This window comes from Esox lucius, chromosome 4 (genome assembly GCF_011004845.1).
Source record: "Esox lucius isolate fEsoLuc1 chromosome 4, fEsoLuc1.pri, whole genome shotgun sequence".
In the NCBI taxonomy this organism is placed as follows: domain Eukaryota; kingdom Metazoa; phylum Chordata; class Actinopteri; order Esociformes; family Esocidae; genus Esox; species Esox lucius.
The window spans coordinates 8,914,763-8,936,113 of NC_047572.1; the positions used below are offsets into that span (position 1 = coordinate 8,914,763).

Below are 21,351 nucleotides of genomic sequence, written 5' to 3' on the forward strand. Positions count from 1 at the left end.
TGTATCACAGTGCCTTCAGTAAAAGTCAACGAAGCAACCAACATAGGCATGCTGTTGGCAGTATTTACCTAGTTTGTTTTGACACGTCACAACATGTTATCAATAGGAAACCAAGTGTTTACACAGTAATTTCACACAATCAGGCATTCTGGGGCAATTAACCTTGAGCTAACCCAGCAAAAGGAAGCAAACTACAAATCTAAACTACAAAATGGATTCCATGACTTTCGTTTTGAGCTGGTTTTTATGACAATTTGCACAAATCAAAGTAAAGTAGAAATAGCAGCATTTAAGATCTGCTGTCTCTAACGCAGTACCAAAAACAGTGAGGAGTATTGCATGTAAAATTAAGCAAGACATTAAATCAGGAATCAGAATAGGCTTATTAGAAAGTTATTATTTCCATCCCCCATCATATTTTTCTAAAATCAGCCATGATGTCTGAGAATGGTTGTTGTCAAATTGGACATAAGTGACGTAGGAGATTATGCTGTTACCTATGTAATTACATTTTAGGGGTTGTAACCACCTGGTGCCTCTTTTAGTTTAATATGCTATGATTTTTGCAGTCATCAGTTTGACATTTACTCTCCAAAAGCACTTTGATTCTATTAAGAGATTATTTTTATACAGACTTCAAAAGGAAGTATTGACAAGACTGAAATCCTTTCAACTTTGCATGCTGTTAGATCATAAGAGGAACACGATGTAATAAACAAACGATTTGATGCATTTGACAAGAATCACCTACTTAAAACTAGTATGTGCTGGTCGCATCACCAACATGATCAAAAGCTAGACTATAAAGGGGTATAGAGTCAAACTAAGAAAAAAATACTTCTAAAGCTTAAATCCAGTGTGTTGAAAGTACAAATCCCACAGATAAAGCCATTTACCTCACTTCTTGGTATACTACCAAGTGTATTTGCTCATGGGAGCATTTGCTAAAACTGCAGTGGTAGCCTATTTCTAAAGCTGAATAATCTAGCATTCAGAACCCCGAGGTGGTGTAAATGGGTCTCTAATACTCTCCCACCACTTTTAACCCTGATTGGATGCAACTTATGCATAGTTCTGAAGCTAGGCTGCAAAGTTATGAAAAATGTTAAATGCTAGCCTTTTGATCTTACATAGCCGATTTTCACAAACCCTAGGGAAAAAACTGTCTATCCCCCTAAAACCAGGGAATGTCCTAAGGACATTCGATATTAGGTACATTCAGGGTCATGGAGACCTCCATGAGGGTCATGATGGTTGACCTTTGTGTAGTTTCTATGAAGTCACTGTGGACCATTTCATTCAGTGTCTTTTAAGTTTGTTCCCACTGTTTGAATTTATCTAGCCCTTAAGAAGTAATTTGATCACTCCAAATGGAATGTTGTCTGAAAGACTAGAGTCTAGTTCCAAGAACTTATACTGAGGTCCATGTCAGGATGTGACTGTTTAGAATGTTATTAGGATTATTATCATTTTACAACACTAAAGCATTCAGTCATGATCACTTGGAGGTTACATTTCTTTGATGGTTAGTCCCCTGGACTGTTCCACAGATTTCATAGGATATTCATAAAATATTCATAGGATATTTTTCAGACGGTGTATCTCAATCTTTCCAAATGATTTCTCTAGTTCTAGGGCGTTCCTCACTATGACCTATAGGATGCATTTACATTATGCCTGGAATGATGTTGAAGCAAGAAGTTTTTCAGTACAACTGTCTAATTCTGGTGGGATGTAATTCAGTTTTAATGATACTCCTGAATCACTATGATAATAGGTTTTTCTTTAAATAATTTTGTAGCATAGCCAAGATTTACTTTGAAGTTACAAGTGTGGGGATAACACACATTTCCCCCTGGAAAACCTTGAAAAAACATCCAGAGAACATCCTAAGCCGTCCCTCACAACCAAACTGAAAATTGACAAAACCTTCAGGGGACCATTACAATACGTCCTGAGGGCTTAACAAAACCAATTTCTGGATGTCAATTTCATGATGTGGTAACGACATACTTTTGTTTGCTGGGTCCATCCATGATGGTTCACTTGGTAGCTCACACAAGCAACACAACTCTCTATTTGTGAAACTGATAGCTTAGTTGAAGCCTGCACCTCTGCACGTCTATTTCTCAGATGTAGTGAGTAAACACTGACACACAAAATCAGATGTAGGAGAAAAACTAGTCTCAAGACGAGTTTCTGCCGATTTCATCATGGGAGACTGGGGGAAACCACAATTCTTATTGAGGAGAAGGTCCCTCTCCTGCAGAGGATGTGACTGGCAGGCAAAATAAATATGTTAGTTGAGCACTGTAGCTGATGCAGAGAAGAAATAGCGTTGGGGCCTGGTGGAGGAACAGACGAAACTAAAGGAAGCGTTGTCTGAGCTCTGGAGGAGCAAGGTGCCAACAAAGAAGCTTATTAGTCAGTGTCAAAACTGAGCAGTTATTACTGGTATGAGGAACATTCTGGAGCACATTCATTATTAAGGCAAACCACTAAGAGGAAAAAAAGATTCTGCTAGCATTGTTTTGTTGAAAAGGAACAACAGCAACTTTCCGAAATGTGTCTAAGAACTTCTCTGACTCTGTGTTGAAGGCAAACCAAAATAAAAGGCACACAATTATAAATACCAACATCAAGTTTGACAGGCAATGCACAAAAAGCAAAGCTAAACTAACAAAGACCAAATGTTGCAGGCGTGTATTAGCCCCATAAGTGGGAGAAAAGAACTGAAGGTGTTGCTCTCTCTTCCCATTAAACTAAAGCACTGCGCCAGCAGCTCTCAAATATTAGCTGTCCCAGAAACTCATGCTGACTAACGAGATTACTCCACTCAGTGCTTACACTAATCAGGTCGCCAGCATCAAAACAATCTCAAAATGGAGCGAGAAACCGCTGCCCCGTAACAGACTGTCACAGTGTGTAGCTCTCTAACTCTGAGAAATCAGAGTAGGTCACAAGGTCATCCTCACTGCGGCGCAACATAGAACTGTGTGGAATAACGCAACAGCTCTATGAAGACAATAACTGTTCTGTCATAGTGCACATCAAGAAATACGGAAAATATGTATTCAGTTTGGGTTGGATTACACTACTACCTTTTCTAAGATCTCTGCCAAGAGACAGGGAGCCTGGGGGCTTATTATACATACCAAAACACACGCACTAGGACACTTGTCATATACTACACTGTCACCGTCAGTTTTAAGAGCACAACAGATAACAGCACATCAACAATTTTACTATATTGTCAGAAGCATCATCAGTCCTAGGTAGTAGCATATTTTGTAACTCCACACATTTCTCTAGAACAAGCAGAAAATGTTGTCTACTACAGATAACATCGTTATCACAAAAAAGCATTAGAAGATAACTGCTGATCCAATTAGAAACTGTACTCACAACCTTCATCTCCATTATAGTGTGGATGGCGAATTTCTGTAGAATGTTGGAGCAAATGGTGCAATAGGCTATTGAGTTTACCAGAAACACTGAAAATGTTAAGTGGTCACATTTGAAATTGTCACGTGCAGCGCTAAGATTCAGGGCGGCAATTAGTGAAAGAGTGGGGACACCAATCCAAACATCTATTTAGAAAGGGGACACCAACCCTAACCTTGGTTAAATCTTGAAATGGATGTTTCACCTATTTTAACTTAAGGAAGCCATAAGACAGATTTTTACTGCAATACTAGCAAGACACCTGCAGTTTTCTTAAGTTGATCTTACAACTATTTGTTTCAACAACATCAACTTCTTCAGAGTGCCTGAGATACTCCCATTTAAACTTTCTCACCGGTCTGTCTAACAGTTCCCATTGACTTGGAATTTCCTTATACTCGATTTAGACACTTGCATTACAACCCATCCACCACACCCTAAACCACCCTGGACTAGCAAATACTATTCCAGTCTCGTCGGTAAGGGCTGGAGGATACAAGTCGTGTAACTGCTTAAAGGTTGTAAATGTTAGAGGCAGAACACTACACAGTGCACCTTTACATTTAATGCATTATATTGAAACACACATCCCATAATAGGATAAGGATGCATAGCCTACTGTTCAGCAATGTTTGCTGAACAATTAGTACAGCAAATAAATTGTTTGTTGAGATTTGGTATGTGAACTAAACATTTATTGTCATTAATACATTATAATGTTTCAGTAATGGAGTGGGGAAAACATTAAAATACAAAACCGGGTTGTGTTGTCAGGCAAATTATTTCAAAGCTCAGTTTTGGCACCTACATCAGTACATTTCCAAGAAATTATAAACGCTCGTAGCAATGTTCAAAGGGTCTCTTTCTCCATCTCCTAAAGGGCCCGGGAACCCCCTGCCGTCACAGTCCCCCACTGATTCAAAGAAAAATATACCAGCGAAACCATGTAGTAGATAAAGGTGAGCACAGTGTTTCTGATTGAATCAACAAGTATCCTTTAATATATTTGCGGGGCCACAAAGCCGTCTCCATTTTCTGCTTGTTTTAGAGAAATGTCATATCTCTTAATGCTTTATCTACTATTGTACCTAGGGATGTCAGTACAACCGATACCTCGATACCAAGTCAAATTTCTGTAGCGGGGATCCAAAACATGACAGATGGCGGCAAGAGTCGCACACTTCGCATTCGAGGCGGATGATCAGGAGTAATACATTCGCAAAAACCACTATGCAAATGGTGCCTTCAAACTTTCGAGACTAAAGGAGGAAACACTTCCAACTAAGCGAAGCACCTTAACCTCATAAACCAGGCCTAGAATGTCGCTAGGAGGCCAAGGCGGCCAGACGAGGTGTGGCCTCGTGAGACTAGCAATGGCAAAACGCTAAAGGCCACAGTAATGTAACCATAGCTCGTAGTAGTAGGCGACCATCCTTACCGTTCAGTCTGTGTCATCTGTCATCAAAATATTTGCGTTTGAAATAAATATTTCCGGACTAATGGTCTGTCACCATGTCAGTAATATTAAACTACTGCTTGCACTCTACGTTAAGGGGTGTGTGTGTGTGTGTGTGTGTGTGCGCGCGTGTGTGTAGCATCTGCTGTTTTCTTTATTGTGGTATTGAATTGGGTATAGAGAATCGGAATTTCGCTGGTATTGATATCAACTACAACATTTCTGGTATCCTAGCTGGCAGCCCTAACACTGTCTGATGGACTTGACCTGGCAAGTCGTAGCTAAGTGTGGTCCCATTATCTAAAGTGGTTGCCTCCAGCCTAGGTTTGAATCCGGCCTACTGATCATTCATCAAGAACTCAGTCTCTCTATCCTTCGCCACTTTCCTGTCAAATAAAGCCTAAAAAGGGACAACAATAATAATAATGAAAAAACATATAGTGTACAAACATTTATGTGCAAATGCGCGATTTATGTGTAAATTACACAGCAGTGCCCTATAAAGTCTGATGTATTAGTGCAAGAAAAATGTAAGTGACCCTGTTTCCAAAGAAGTTGGGATGCTGTGGAAAATGCAAGTAAAACAGAATGTAATGATGTGCAAATCACTCATCCCTATATTTAATTGAAAATAGTACAAAGACAACATATTGAAACTGAGAAATGTTTTTGTTTTAGAAAAATACCAGCCCATCTAGAATTTTATTTTAGGGTTGTATTTCAGGGTTCCATTGTTAAAGTGTTATTGCATGTGCATGAAGCCCAAAGGTTTCTCAATGTTTTTAAGAGATCACAGAAAACATTAATGTTGAACACCAATTTCATTCTATAAACTTTTAATAGTGGCCTTCTGTAAGTATTGGGGCAAATGTTTTTTCCAAGCTTTGATTTGACATAAAAATTGAAAATACTGTGGTTTAAGTATTCTGAGCATATATCCTATATCATATTTTTCGTGGCACAAATATAATTAGAATCAGATTTATTTCATATCCAAATTGTAATATCAATAAAAAATGTATTTGGTTAATAATATTTTGAATGCAACGAAAGTATGCAACCTATTGACCCCATTCAGGGTCATGCACAGACCTTTCCAAGTGCATGGGCCAAAATGACATAGAAGGCCTGGGATATAAGCAGGTAGCGGAACACCATGCACCCTTCGGCATCCTCATGACAGTCAGTATGCACGATGTGCATTACGCAGTAGGATGACACATACCCATCTGCTCAAGTAACGCACATCGCAGACCAACAATACATGCTAACAATGTGGGCACAGATGATTGATGGGCTAAAAGGGCACTTGTTGAGTGAGAGGGGAAATGGGCAGGGTTCCCCCTAGTGCCTCCTAAGGGTGTATCTGTGCACATGCCTGACTCCACTATGATCTGCCAGGCCTGTACTGCAGCCATCTTAAGTTGTTTGTTATAAAAGGCATGTTCGATTTAGAGCTGGAGACAGCCCAGGACAATGAAGAACTTTCAGATTTCTCGGCCTGAGAAATGTCCTAGTTGCTTTGGCAATGGGTGGCAAGACCTTTCTGTGCACTGTGCAGTTCATTCTGTTACTGCAGTCATCTAACAAAGCGCAGCGAGCCAATTCCAGTGGCAGCCATGTTCAAGATATAGCCCTATCGTACGTCACAAATGAGCTGGTATACACAAGCTTGTGCAGTTCTTTTTTCTACACACTTTTCTCAAATAGTCCTTCTGCTAAAAGTTATTAATCTGTCCGCATTACATTTTCCCATTACACTGCAGTCTCCTACAGGCACTTAGGTCACTTAGAAATATCCTTGTTTTTGAAAACAACTAACTTTTTTGTCCATTTCAATAACGTCAAATTCATCAGAAGCTCAGTGTAGACACTGTCAATGTTTTAAGTGACTATTGTAGCTGGAGCTGAATTTTTTATGAAATATCTACATAGGCGTACAGAGGCCCCTTATCGGCAACCATCAATCCTGTGTACCAATGGCATGTTGTGTTTGCTAACCACATTTTACAAGGCTGTGAAATCATTAGAAAACCCTTTTGCAATTATGTTAGCCCAGCTGAAAACTGTTATGCTTATAAAAGAAGATATAAAACAGGATTTCTTTAGACTACTGTAGTAGACTAGCATCAGCAATTGAGTTTGAATACAGGCTCAAAATGTCCAGAAACAAATAACTTTCTCCTGAAACCCATCAGGCTACTCTTATTCTGAGAAATTAAGGCTATTCCACGCAAGAAATTGCCAAGAAACTGCCAAAAAGATCTCGTAAAACATAGTGTACTATTCCCTTAAGAGAACAGCGCAAACTGGCTATAACCACAATAGAAAGAGGAGTGGGAAGCCCTGGTGCACAAGTGAGCAAGAGGGTAAATAAATTAGAGTGTCTCACAGGTCCTCAACTGGTGGCTTCATTAAACACTCCCACAAAACACCAGTCTCAACATCAAGAGTGATGAGGCGACTCCGGGATGCTGGCCTTCTATACAGATTTGCAAAGAAAAAGCCATATATCAGACAAGCCAATAAAAAGAAAAGATGGGCAAAAGAACATAGACACTGAACAGCACAGTATTGGGGGGGAAAGGCCAGGATCCCGGAGCCTCATAATGTCTTCGGCTTTCATGTTAGCAGCAATCAATAGGTGACGACAAAGCCAAATAGAAAGCCTAAAATCAAGACTAGACATTAGTAGCTGTCTTAAGCCTCTGCAAATCATGTGATGGAACATACATTATAAACCAGAAACACCTGTCATATCAGTTGTCCCAGGGCTTTTTGGGGATTTCAAATAAAAAGTGTCTTCATTTATAAACATTGAAAATAAAGATGTACACAAAAAAATCAATACTTAGCACAAAAAAGCACACTTTTTTGGAGTGGCAACAGAAGAAGTTTAGTAAACAAAGTATATTCACTTTAACTGAACGTATATCTTTGTTGCATTTTTCCACAAAAATATATCCAGTGCTGCAGGGGTGCATTAACATGCAATGCACTTACCGAGTGAGAAAGGAGCACACTATCATACATCCGACAGGTTTAGATACAAAGACTAATTTCGGATAATTTACTATTGTACCCCTTAAAATATGGGAGCCATAGACTTACTAAAAAGGAAATCGTGGCACTTTGAGAAAATGATTCTGTATTTGGGATAACTACACATCATTAGGTCTGCCTAAGGGTTGGGGGGATTGGGTAACTCAAATTAATTCAAATCTGTTCCTGTTTGTTGAATTGTTAAAGCACCCTCTTATTTTTTTTCCATGTCATTATGTGTAAACAAGTGCTGAGATATGATGATCATGTCCAAAAATGGATGCCCTTGGTCCCACTTTTTATGAGAAGACTTAGCCTATACTTTCCCCAGTGTCTTAGTAATGGAGATTATCGGATTGCTTTGTTCTTTTCCCAAGGCATTTTCATGCACTCCTACATATTCTCTGGAAACCAATATTCTTTATCATCCTCCCTAAGCAATTGTCATCTTCATAATTTACTGAAGAGAACAACTACCCACGCACATCACCATGGTTGAAAATTGCACAGAAAGGAAAGGTACATTGAGATGAAAGTGTATAATGGGTATCAAGCAAACAATGTAAGAAATAAAACCCTCCCACTGTCCTATTGTAAAGGAAGGAAACTAAGAGCCTAATATCTGTGATTTATTGATTGAACTGTCAAAAGTTATTACTCATCTGTAGTTTTTCTATCTTTCGGTCTCTGAGCAAGACATTTAACCCTAATTCCCCCTAGGTGTTCTCAGTTAACTTACAATTGGTAAAATATGGGTAAAAAAAGGAAGAAAGGTAAAATACACAGGTGGATTAATCCAAATGCTGGAATTTCTTTCTGACCCCATGGAAGATGTCCAATTTCGGTGAGGAAAAGACAACATGAAAGTGTCAGAAAATGCACCTACAAGTGACATTTTAAAAGTTTACAGGTTAGATATTAAAAGGTTAAATAAATGTCCTGCATGTGGTAAACTAACCTGATTCATTCACTCCAGTGCCGGCTCTAGAGTATTGGAAGCCCTAAGCAAAAATTTATTTTGGGACCCTTCTCGCCTATCGCTCGGATGCTCCCTAGCAATCGGAGGCCCCCTAGTGTTCTGGGGTCCTGAGCGACTGCTTATGTCACTTATTCCTGGAGCCGGCCATGATTCACTCTCACATTGGTCCATTCAGGCAACATACCAACACAAGCATCCTTAGGTGCTGGAGGGAACACACTCTGACCTTTATACCTCAATTTAGCCGCCAGAGATTCCTAGAGCACGACACAAGGAAAGGCAGCCACATTTGATTACTAACACCACAAACAGAGGGTGCCGGCCAACTGCACTGCCCTTCACGGGGCCCCTGGGCTAATGAGTGAGCATAACTCGAATACTGGTCTTGCGTTGCTGACACTAACTGTGAGGAAGCAACTTTACTCACAATGATCCTCTCTTAAGTAGTAGCCTAATGGAAAATGTGTGTTCAGCCAAGCCGGGCAATCCATGTTTTCACCTAAAACTTTATTTTATGTCACACCTAATTGAAACTGCAAATCTCCTCCGAAAACACAATGTTCTCAAACAAGTGATCTCACCTTGTCTGAAAGTGACCTCTCCCTGTCTCAGACAGATCACCATCAATCACAATCACAATCAAAATGAGGTTCAGGTGTGCAGCAGGTGAAGTGGATGCACCGCGCTGTCCGTTTCAGCTAGAAGAAAAATGCCTATTGTTGATTAGGTGACCGGAGTATCTCTATAAAAATGGAGATGGCCTCAATGGAGCAGACCATGCTTTGACATTCCGTAATAAGCCTGATACTGTGTTTTGTCTACCGTAACTATCGCATTACTTCATTTGGGTAAAGAGTTATTCTGAGTTATTCAATCTGGTTGAGACACTCCCAGCTAAACGGTCAGAGACAACAAAGACAATGAAGTGAGGTGACCCTGAAAATAAAATAGTGTTAAAACTAAAGGCTCAGATTTCACCTCTATCACAAAGCAATTAATTTCTTCACCCCTTTTCTTTTTTTATGGCCCCAATTTCACCTTTCTCAGAGGAACAAACCCCATTCAAACATACACTGATCAGACATAACATTATGACCACCTGCCTAATATGTGTAGGTCCCCCTTTTGCTGCCAAAACAGCCCTGACCCATCGAGGCATGGACTCCACTAGACCTCTGAAGGTGTGCTGTGGTATCTGGCACCAAGACGTTAGCAGCAGATCCTTTAAGTCCTGTAAGTTGCGAGGTGGGGCCTCCATGGATTGGACGTGTTTGTCCAAGACATCCCACAGATGCTCGATTGGATTGAGATCTGGAGAAAATGGAGGCCAAGACATTGAACAATTGGAGGCCAAGAAACTGTTCCTCAAACCATTCCTGAACCATTTTTGCTTTGTGGTAGGGCGCATTATCCATCTGAAAGAGGCCAATGTCATCAGGGAATAATGTTGCCATGAAAGGGTGCACATTGGTCTGCAACAATGCTCAGGTAGGTGGTATGCGTCTAAGTAACATCCACATGAATAACAGAACCCAAGGTTTCCCAGCAGCATCACACTCCCTCCGCCGTCTTGCCTCCTTCCCATAGTGCATCCTGGTGCCATGTGTTCTCAAGGTAAGCAACGTACACGCACCTGGCCATCCACGTGATGTAAAAGAAAACATGATTCATTAGACTAGGCCACCTACTTCCATTGCTCTGTGACCCAGTTCTGATGCTCACATTACCATTGTATGCGCTTTCAGCAGTGGACGGCATGGGCACCCTGACTGGTCTGCGGCTACGGAGCCCCATACGCAACAAACTGTGTTGCACTGTGTGTTCACCTTTCTATCAGTACCAGCATTCACTTTTTCAGCAATTTGAGCTACAACAGCTTGTCTGTTGGATCGGACCACACGAGCCAGCCTTCACTGAACCTGTCGCCAGTTCACTGCTTTTCCATCCTTGGGCCACTTTTGATAGGTTCTGACCACTGCAGACCGGGAACACCCCACAAGGGATGCAGTTTTGGAGATGATCTGACCCAGTCGTCAATTGGGTCCTTGTCAAATACACTCAGATCCTTGTGCTTGCCCATTTTTCCTGCTTCAAACACATCAACTTTGAGGACAGAATGTTCACTTGCTGCTTAATATATCCCACCCACTGACCAGTGCAATGATAACGAGATTATCAGTGTTATTCACTTCACCTGTCAGTGGTCATAATGTTTCGGCCGATCGGTGTATTCATAAGAACACTCCCTGTCTCCAAAGAAAGATCTTCTGAACATTTAGCCTAGTTGGATAAAATCAGGGACTGAGCCTAGTCAGTGGGTCACTCTTGCTTAACTGAAAATATATTCTTTTAAAGCTGCAGTCAGGGAGTTGCAATTTATACAATATTTTCGTAAACCTTCCATTTTGGCCTGGTTGTGTAGTATGTTCTTTATATGTGCATAATCTGTTAGTGGAATCACTATCATAACTCAGTTAACCATAAAAAGCCATGTTTGAAAGTGAGTGGCATTGAGACATAAATTGGCATATACATGACATATGATCGGCAGCCTGGCTCGACAGCACTACATACTTTGAAAACAGACCAGGAAAACCTAAATGTTTGTGTGAGGGTGTGTGTGTGTGTGTGTGTGTGCTGCATGAATCTTTACAGTAATGTTTGCCATAAATTTGTTTATGCATGTTACATTTACAGTAATTTAGCAGACACTCTTTTCTAGAGCAATATACAGTGGTGAGAACAAACATGTTCCAATTTCTGATGCTTTGTGTCAGTATTACAACTAATTAATTCTGTGCATGTTCCTGGCTATTATCAACATGAAACAAGACCCAAGTAATGCCATTCCCTCTGTGCCACACAACACAAGGGCAGCAATTCCCAGAGTACAATACCAGCAGTATACGTCCCCTGAAATATTTATTATCTTAACGATTCTCTCAATTACATTCCTCCCCAAACTGCTTTTTCTGGGATGTATTTACTGTCAGAAAGCCAGAGTCATGCTGGTGTACTTGTAATGAATGGGCTGTGTCTCTCTGTGATTTTGATTTGGGTTAGTTGGCCGTGTCATACCAGTTGATTGGGTGCACTGCAGTGATTTGGGAAGATGCACCATTCGATTACAGCAGTGTTGCACTGCCACCTCCTGGTCTGAATGAGAAGATTTCAATATTAATATGAGCTGACAACTGTTTTACCATTTCTGTTCCTGTATTATTGCATCACTATAAGATATTTGTGGCAAAGAACACAAACAGACGACGTCTTGAACAGTTTTATTGTAAAATGTTCAGTTGGGTCATCCAACATAAGCATTCCTTTTATTTGATTAAAAGTTTGAATTTCAGAGAAATCTCGCTCATTGATTGCACCTGTATTGTCCATTACAGTTTATACGATTCACATCGTATAAACTGTATTGTATACTAGACCACCAGATCCAAAAACAACATGTTACTGGTGGTTGACATGGGTGGAAATTTCTTTCCCATCCTGTCTGGTCTTTAAAATAATTTTTCTGTACTGTCCGGATCCCGAAAAAGTTAAATAATTTTCATACTTTAACTACTCACGTCCCATGCTCTTTTACATTCCCTAAAAAAATTACATCTAGGAGGGGTGTGGATGTAAACAGAGAGATACTGTATGAGCAACATAGCCTACTTTTTCTGAAGCGGAGGATGCACGTAAATGATCAGAGGAAGAGAGAAACAGCTACCAGTCTTGGCCTGGTAAACAAACTACAATAAGATTAAGCTAGCTAGTTAATTCTAAGGCCAATTGAGAAAGAGAATACAGCACTTTGAAGCCTGCGTCAACCTCTACTTTTTATCATTGAGTAAAACATAAGGAATTTGATAAAATGGTCAAAAGCCACGAAAGATCCCCAAAACTAAACCAGAATATTGAATATCCAGGATACAGTTTCATTTCTCTACATTATTAAGTAGTATGGAGCTGTGGTTTGTATAATTATTTATTGAACTTATAAATGGGGGGAGGCACTGACACAACTAAAACGTAAACTTTCTTATAGGCAAGGTATAAATTAAAAGCAAAATCCAGAAAATTACATTGGATTTTTAAGTAATTCATTTGCATTTTATTGCATGACATAAGTATTTGATACATCAGAAAAGCAGAACTTAATATTTGGTATAGAAACCTTTGTTTGCAATTCCAGAGATCATACGTTTCCTGTAGTTCTTGACCAGGTTTGCACACACTGCAGCAGGGATTTTGGCTCACTCCTCCATACAGACCTTCTCCAGATCCTTAAGGTTTCAGGGCTGTTGCTGGGCAATATGTACTTCCAGCTCCCTCCAAAGATTTTCTATTGGGTTCAGGTCAGGAGACTGGCTAGGTCACTCCAGGACCTTGAGATGCTTCTTACGGAGCCACTCCTTAGTTGCCCTGGCTGTGTGTTTCGGGTCGTTGTCATGCTGGAAGACCCAGCCACGACCCATCTTTAATGCTCATACTGAGGGAAGGAGGCTGTTGGCCAAGATCTTGCGATACATGGCCCAATCCATCCTCCCCTCAATACAGTGTAGTCGTCCGGTCCCATTTGGAGAAAAGCATCCCCAAAGAATGATGTTTCCACCTCCATGCTTCATGGTTGGGATGGTGTTCTTGGAGTTGTACCTTCTTCTTCCTCCAAACACGGCAAGTGGAGTTTAGACCAAAAAGCTAAATTTTTGTCTCCTCAGACCACATGACCTTCTCCAATTCCTCCTCTGGTTCATCCAGATGGTCATTGGCAAACTTCAGATGGGCCTGGGCATGCACTGGCTTGAGCAGGGGGACCTTGCGTGCGCTGCAGGATTTTTATCTATGACTGCATAGTGTGTTACTAATGGTTTTCTTTGAGACTGTGGTCCCAGCTCTCTTCAAGTCATTGACCAGGTCCGGCCGTGTAGTTCTAGGCTGATCCCTCATCTTCCTCGTGATCATTGATGCCCCACGAGGTGAGATCTTGCATGGAGCCCCAGACCGAGGGAGATTGACCGACATCTTGAACTTTTTCTAATAATTGCGCCAACAGTTGTTGCCTTCTCACCAAGCTGCTTGCCTATTGTCCTGTAGCCCATCCCAGCCTTGTGCAGGTCTACAATTTTATCCCTGATGTCCTTACACAGCTCTCTGGTCTTGGCCATTGTGGAGAGGTTGGAGTCTGTTTGAGTGTGTGGATAAGTGTCTTTTATATAAGTAATAAGTTCAAACAGGTGCAGTTAATACAGGTAATGAGTGGAGAACAGGAGGGCTTCTTAAAGAAAAACTAACAGGTCTGTGAGAGCCGGAATTCTTACTGGTTGGTAGGTGATCAAATACTTATGCCATGCAATAAAATGCAAATGAATTATTTAAAAATCATACAATGTGATTTTCTGGATTTTTGTTTCAGATTCCGTCTCTCACAGTTGAAGTGTACCTATGATGAAAATTACAGACCTCTACATGCTTTGTAAGTAGGAAAACCTGCAAAATCGGCAGTGTATCAAATATTTGTTCTCCCCACTGTATATTTGACACTTTTAACCTGCCTCCACAGAAATTGCTATAATCAGTTGAGCGTAACTTTGTAATGAGTAGACATTCCCATATATTTGTGAAATAAACAAATATTTTGGGGGGGTTTTTTAACAAGGAAAGGTTTCTTGCAAGTGTATTTGAATTTAGCCTAAATATTGCCAGTAATTTTAAAATGAATGATACTTTAACTGTTTCCTTTTCAATTAATTGAAATTACAAATTGTAACCTGTATAAATGGAAAGAAGCCTTTTTGTTGTATTAGACATTCTTACAAATCTATAGGAGAACATTTAGGTTTAGTTAGAATCACTTTTGAATGAGCATAGCTTTTAGTCAGCGGGTTAATGCTTTAATATTCAATCATTACAGCCCACAAAATGTTAGCAACCAAACTGATTAAGAATATAAATAGGCATTTTCTATTTTCTTCCTGTTCCAAAACAGATAAATATGTATTGCACAATTAACTGTAAACAAAAAGAGTAAACATTTACATAAACGATAATTTGACTGTCTCTAATAAGTGCTATTGTTCCATAAAAACCCTTTTATTCACCTCTACCATAGTTCAAACATATTGTCTACTTTCACTAAAATTCAAGTTTGTTTTAATCTTTTGGGCTGTGAATAGCGATTAGGTTCTCACCACCATCAGTCCATTTTAATGGTAGTGCAAAACCTGTCTAAAAACTCCAAAGAGACAAGAAAGGTTGTCTAGATCCTCAGTGACAACCGATTGCAGACTCAAGAAAGAAAAAAATAATGACACAGATTCTAAGTTTGATACAAATTGGGACTTTGACTTGGCCACTGTAGGACGTTAAATTTTTGTTCTCGAGCCACTCTAATGCAGCTTTGGCTTTATGCTTGTCAGTGTCTTGCTGCAATTTAATTTCTTTATTTTCCTCGCTTTAGTTTTCCTAGCAATATTTCCCTTAATTTTGCTCTATGCATTCTTCCTGTATTTAACAAATATCCCCAGTCCCTGCTGATGGGAAGAATCCCCACAGAATGATGATGCCACCACCACACTTCACTGTAGGAATATTGTGTGCTAAAAATGGGCAGTATTAGATTTGCGCCACACTTTGGGTTTTGGACAGAAAGGTCTCTGACCAGAAAACTTTTTTCCACAGTCACTTGTGTTTTCAGATGGTACTTTTTGAATAAGGGATTCTTTCTTGCCACCTGTCAATACAAGGCAGTTTTATGCAGTGCTCATGATATGATTGATAAGTGTACCATTATTCTATTCCCAGCCATTGAACTCTATAGCGCCTTCAAAGTGATAATTGACCTCTCACATAGTGGCACTCACAAGTCTACTTCTTGTTTGAGAACTGAGTTTTGATAGACAGCCTTTTCTTGGCAGTGCCTTGGTGTTGTGACACAGATTCCACTTACTGATTATTGATCAAATGTGCTCACAGAAATTTCCAAACATTTCCTAATCTATGCATTTCTATAACTTTTACGCATGGTCAAGGTTATTAAAATATAGAAAATATTGTTAGTATTCAAGTGTGAGTATTTACAGTATGCACTTGAGAGTATTCTGTTCGCTCGCATACTGAGCCAACATTATAAGAGAATAACACCGGGTTACTGTTCAGTACGCAGTGTTTAGGTTAAAAACCATCTGGAAAATATTTTTTAAAACATCTAGCTATTTTAAATATCTGATTGGCCAACGAGAAAATATATATATATTAAATACTTCCTTCTGTAGGGCGCTCTTCAGTCTGAACTTCGTTTTACAGTTGAAGCCTTACCAATTATCATCCAAAAGAGGAGTTAAAAGCCTGAAAATTACAGTAAGTTTAATGGTTTACAGATGGAAGCCACAGATGGGGGCTTCTTCAAGGCAATTTCTTTCAACTGATTAAACTGGGAGCTTCCAAGGCACAGTGGTTAGCGACACTTTTTTCTTCATTCTATATATTTCCAAACATTAAAACAAACAAAACAACAATTCAATGTACCACTTCTAATTCAGTAAAACTATAATATTTGTCAGGGGAATACACTGATGAGCCAAAACATTATGACTGCTCACAAGTGAAGCGAATAACGTTGATCATCTCTAAACAAGGGCACATGTCAAGGTCTGGGTAGATTAGATGGTAATTGAACAACCAGTTCTCATAGTCAACGTGTTGGAAGTAGGGGAAACGGGCTCGAGTTCAGACCTGAGCGAATTTGACAAGGGCCAAATTGTTATAGCCAGACGACTTGGTCAGAGCATCTCTGATACGACAAGGCTTATGGCAGGCTCCCAGTCAGAAGTGGTGAGTACTTATCGACAGATGAAGGACAAAACACAAACAAGCAACAGCGTGTTGGGCACCCAAGGTTCATCGATTCATGAGGGCAACAAAGGCTATCCCTCTGGTTCGAACCGACAGAAGGTCTAAACCTTTAATGACCGTTACGGGAGAAATGTGTCACAACACAGTGCATTACACGCTGCTGCATATGGGGCTGCATAGCCGCAGAACGGTCAGAGTGCCCATGATGACCCCTGTCCACCACCAAAAGCACCTACAACAGGCACGCAAGCATTGGAACTGGACCTTGGAGCAGTGGAAGAAGGACCACTGAGCCCCGGTTTAAAAAAATGACATTGTTCATACATAACATTGGATTGTTCGAAGAAGAAATTGTAGCCAGGCAATAAGTATGGGAAGTTAGCCAGTAGTGATTGTCAGTTAAAGACGCATTACTGATTACTGACCCCATTTGTTAAACCTCCAATTTTCGGTGAGATGTGTAATATGTTGGGCATATGTACACAATCTCTAAGTAGAATTACTCTTGCCTCTGAAATCTGAATGTCAGGCAATGTTTGAGGGTCAGCATCTAGCTGTAGGAGGGACAGCCACGGTTAGGATTAGCTAGAGACAACATCTTCGGTGTAGTTATTCATATGGTGCAACAGAGCCGATTGCAGAAGTGTAATTGCAATGTTTTTTGTGTAATATGTAATAAGACATTGTGCAATTCCTAAAACAAAAATCATGTGTAATTACACACTAGGAATAACATCCTATAGGATGTTTGTAAATACCTTGTTTTTCCACAAGTGCATTAACCTATATCGATAAATCATTATATTGGAATTACAATGTAAAACATAGTTAACACAGTTGTTAATATGTATTTACATCGCAGTTACATAGTAATAAGTATCAACGGAAAGTGTTACCCAGAATCGATTTAATGCAGTGCTGTCAGAGGGCCAAAAGATCACGGACATCCAAAATAGGTTTGACCCCTTATCCCTTGCATTCAGAGGTTTCTCTGGATTCTCTGAATCTGTTAATGATATTATGTACGACAGATATGATCCTCAAACTCTTTGCAATTTTACATAGAGAATATTTTTTCATAAATTGTTGCACTATTTGACTGCGCAGTCTTTCAGTAGTGAACCCCTCCCAATCCTCACTTCTGACAGACCCATCCTCTATGGAATGATCTTTTTATACCCAATCACATTACTGACCCGTTGCCAATTGACCTTATTAGTTGTGTGATATTCCACAAGGTTTTGCTTTTTAGCATTACACAATTTGTCCAGTCTTTTGTTGCCTCTCTCCCAACTATTTTGAAATGTGTTGCTGGCATTTACAGCTCTGGAAAAAATTAAGAGACCACTGCAAAATTATCAGTTTCTCTGGTTTTACTATTCATAAGTATGTATTTGAGTAAAATGAAAAAATGTGTTTTATTCTATAAAATACTGACAACATTACTCCCAAATTCCATAAAAAATATTGTCATTTTGAGTATTTATTTATAGAAAACAACCACTGGTCGAAATAACTAAGAGAATATGCATTGTTCAAATAATGCAAAGAAAAGAAATTCATATTCATTTTGCAACAACAAAATACTAATGTTTTAACTTAGGAAGAGTTCAGAAATCAATATTTGGTGGAATAAACCAGATTTTTTATCACAGCTTTCATGCGTCTTTGCATGCTCTCCACCAGTCTGTCACATTGCTGTTGGGTGACTTTATGCAACTCCTGGCACAAAAATTCAAGTAGCTCTGCTTTGTTTGATAGCTTGTGACCATCCATCTTTTACTTGATCAAATTCCAGAGGTTTTCAATGGGGTTCAGGTCTGGAGATTGGGCTGGCCATGACAGGGTCTTGATCTGGTGGTCCTCAAACCACACCTTGATTGACCTGGCTGTGTGGTATGGAGCATTTTCCTGCTAGAAAAAACAATTCTCAGAGTTGGGGAACATTGTTAGAGCAGAAAGAAGCAGGTTTTCTACCAGGATAACATTGTACTTGGCTGGATGCGTCCTTCACAAAGACACATCAGCCCGATTCCAGCCTTGCTGAAGCATCCCCAGATCATCACTGATCCTCCACCAAATTTCACCGTGGTGCGAGACACTATGGCTTGTAGGCCTCTCCAGGTCTCTGTCTAACCATTAGACAACCAGGTGTTGGGCAAAGCTGAAAATGTGACTTGTCAGAGAAGATGACCTTACTCCATTTCTCTACGGTCCAATCCTTATGGTCTTTTGCAAACTTCAGCCTGGTTCTTCTTTGCTGATGAAGGTCTTTTTTGTAGCTTTGCATGACTTCAGCCCTGGCTCTAGGAGCCTGTTTTGAACCGTCAGTGGACAGTTGTTTTCGCCCTCTGATAGTCTGTAGCTTTGTTGTCCCCAATGTCTGTTGCTTGACCTTGATCTTACGAACTGCTCACTGTATCCCTCTGCCAGTAAAGCCAGAATATTTTCTTCACTCAAAGCTTTTCTTTTCAACACTTTTGTCATGATGAATAGTTGTTTTTATTTTTTATTCAAAACTACCTTTGAGGTACTACTTGCACTGTTTTTGTCATCCAGCTTGTCCTATTGCAAGAGGATAGTGTTTACCACCGCAGCGGTTTTTATACTTTTCCACATTAACTTAGATTTGGTTTAGGGAATCACCTAATCAGTACCTCATTAAATAAAATTAGGTGTGCCTGTGCTGGAATTGAACAGACACTGGAATCAAATGGGTGCCAAACATGTAGAGATGCTGATTTAAGAAAAATTCAGAGTGGTCTCTTAATTTTTTCCAGAGCTGCATTATAAATGGAACAATAAAATGTCTCAGTTCCAACAATTGATACATTGTCTTTGTACTATGTTCTATTGAATATAGGGTTTAAATGATTTGCACATCATGGCATTCTGTTTTTATTTACATTTTACACAGCATCCCAACTTTTTTGGAAACAAGGTTGTATCATATTTCTTAACAGACTCTATTGGAAACTGGTCAGAGAAGACTTTTCACTGGGATAAATTTGCACATTAAGCTGTGGGTCTGAAATGTAGTTATTTTGGCACGATACACATCAACATTGGTAAAACAACATCTTACCTTGATTCTTGGCATTGTAACTGTAGGAGCTCTTGCCTTGGCCACAAAGCTGTGTGTAGAACCCCTCTCCACTAGGTGCCTTGTGTAGGGCATGTCATTCCTCCCATTAGAACCAAACACAAAGTCCTCCCTGAGAGCATCGATCAACATTATCACTACTCTTTTAAAAAGAGGGTCTGGAAGTTTGGACGAATTTGGAGAACTGCCTGCAATCCAAAATAATCCAGTTACAGACACATTCTAATGTTAAGGCATTCTAATGTTAATGTTCAGACAACATATAGGAACCAATGGTTAGGCCAACAATCATTTTGCATGCAAAACATAACCTTAATAAAATTCTGTTAAGCAAGCTAGCTCTAATGCATAAAATCAATATAGCTAGCTAGGTAAGAGACAAAAATTTTTTTTATTTAACCTTTATTTACTCAGGAAAAGGACTCACTGAGATTAAAAATCTCTTTTATATGAGTGTCCTGGCCAAAACGGGCATCAACAAAAAAAAAGTTAATCACAAAAAAGCAACATAATGTCAATACAGCAATAGACCTGTAAATGGTTCAGCCGGAAGATCTGACAGCTTGCTCTTCGATGAAAATGATGATTTGATTGGGACTGGAAAAAATCCCCTTAAAAACAATGCAATCCCTAATACTTCGAGTATGAGACACAAAGAGGCAAAAATGGAGGAACGAACCTTCATTTTACTAACTGGTTAGCTAGCCTACTGCTATGCCATTAAAAGGATAAACAGTTTTCTTGACAGCAGCGTTTGAATTAATCCCTTGACTCTTGCTTTACAAAGATGTGCTAAGCTATGCTATCTAACGTTAGTTAAATGTTTGTTGTAATGAATGTCTCTCAACTTCATAGCAAGACAGAGTGCCCTAATTTTACAAAAAACATGTATTTTGAGGCATATTCACCACCACGGCTACATTTGTTTACATCAGTTCGAAGAAGGATGCTCTCCGTTCAGGAGAAACAGTCTCCATTTCCGGGTTAGTTCAAACCAACTACGGGTTGTGAAAGCAGTCAAACGTTGCTAGAATTTGTGAAGCCGCTCTACCATATGCGCTCTACTACCAGTCCATCGTACTACACGTGACAGCGCGAGATAACTACATTTACAGAGAGCAGTAATCGAACACATTTTGGGGCAAAGTACTGTTGTTTTGGCCTTTTTTCTGTTCTGAAATTATTTTAATTTTAACGCTGTAAGGTGAAATGCTTGCCTATGGAATGCTAGGATGCTTTGTGTATCCTAAACATTGAAACGTGAAACGTAAAATCCATTACACAATTTCCCCAGTAGATGGACCTATTATTCTTTGTCAGCTGTCTGTCTGCCTAAGAAGCATTGTGTATGTTACAATCCTGCGTCTTTGGAGTGTTTCCCTATCCTGGGGACCTCGAGGAGTGCACGTTTTTGTTTTTGCCCCAGCACTCACACATCTGATGCAAATATTGCACTGCCAATAAAGCACTTCATGGACG

The 21,351-nt window shown here is 39.7% G+C and overlaps 1 protein-coding gene across 2 annotated transcripts in view; it reads right to left on the reverse strand.

The window, feature by feature from the left end:
- The window catches only part of pigg (phosphatidylinositol glycan anchor biosynthesis class G), a 118,902-nt gene extending 98,012 nt beyond the window's left edge, over nucleotides 1-20,890 (reverse strand). Inside the window, exons 1-2 of one of the 2 annotated variants that reach the window (XM_010904606.4) lie at nucleotides 20,404-20,888; nucleotides 19,855-20,060 (exon numbers count right to left, since the gene is read on the reverse strand). In XM_010904606.4, coding sequence (XP_010902908.2) covers nucleotides 19,855-20,060; nucleotides 20,404-20,557 — 360 coding nt within the window. In that variant the 5' untranslated portion in view covers nucleotides 20,558-20,888. Of the gene's footprint in view, nucleotides 1-19,854; nucleotides 20,061-20,403 lie in introns of both variants that reach the window. The other variant, XM_020046105.2, reaches the window with a different exon arrangement.
- Nucleotides 20,891-21,351: the final 461 nt, after the last annotated feature.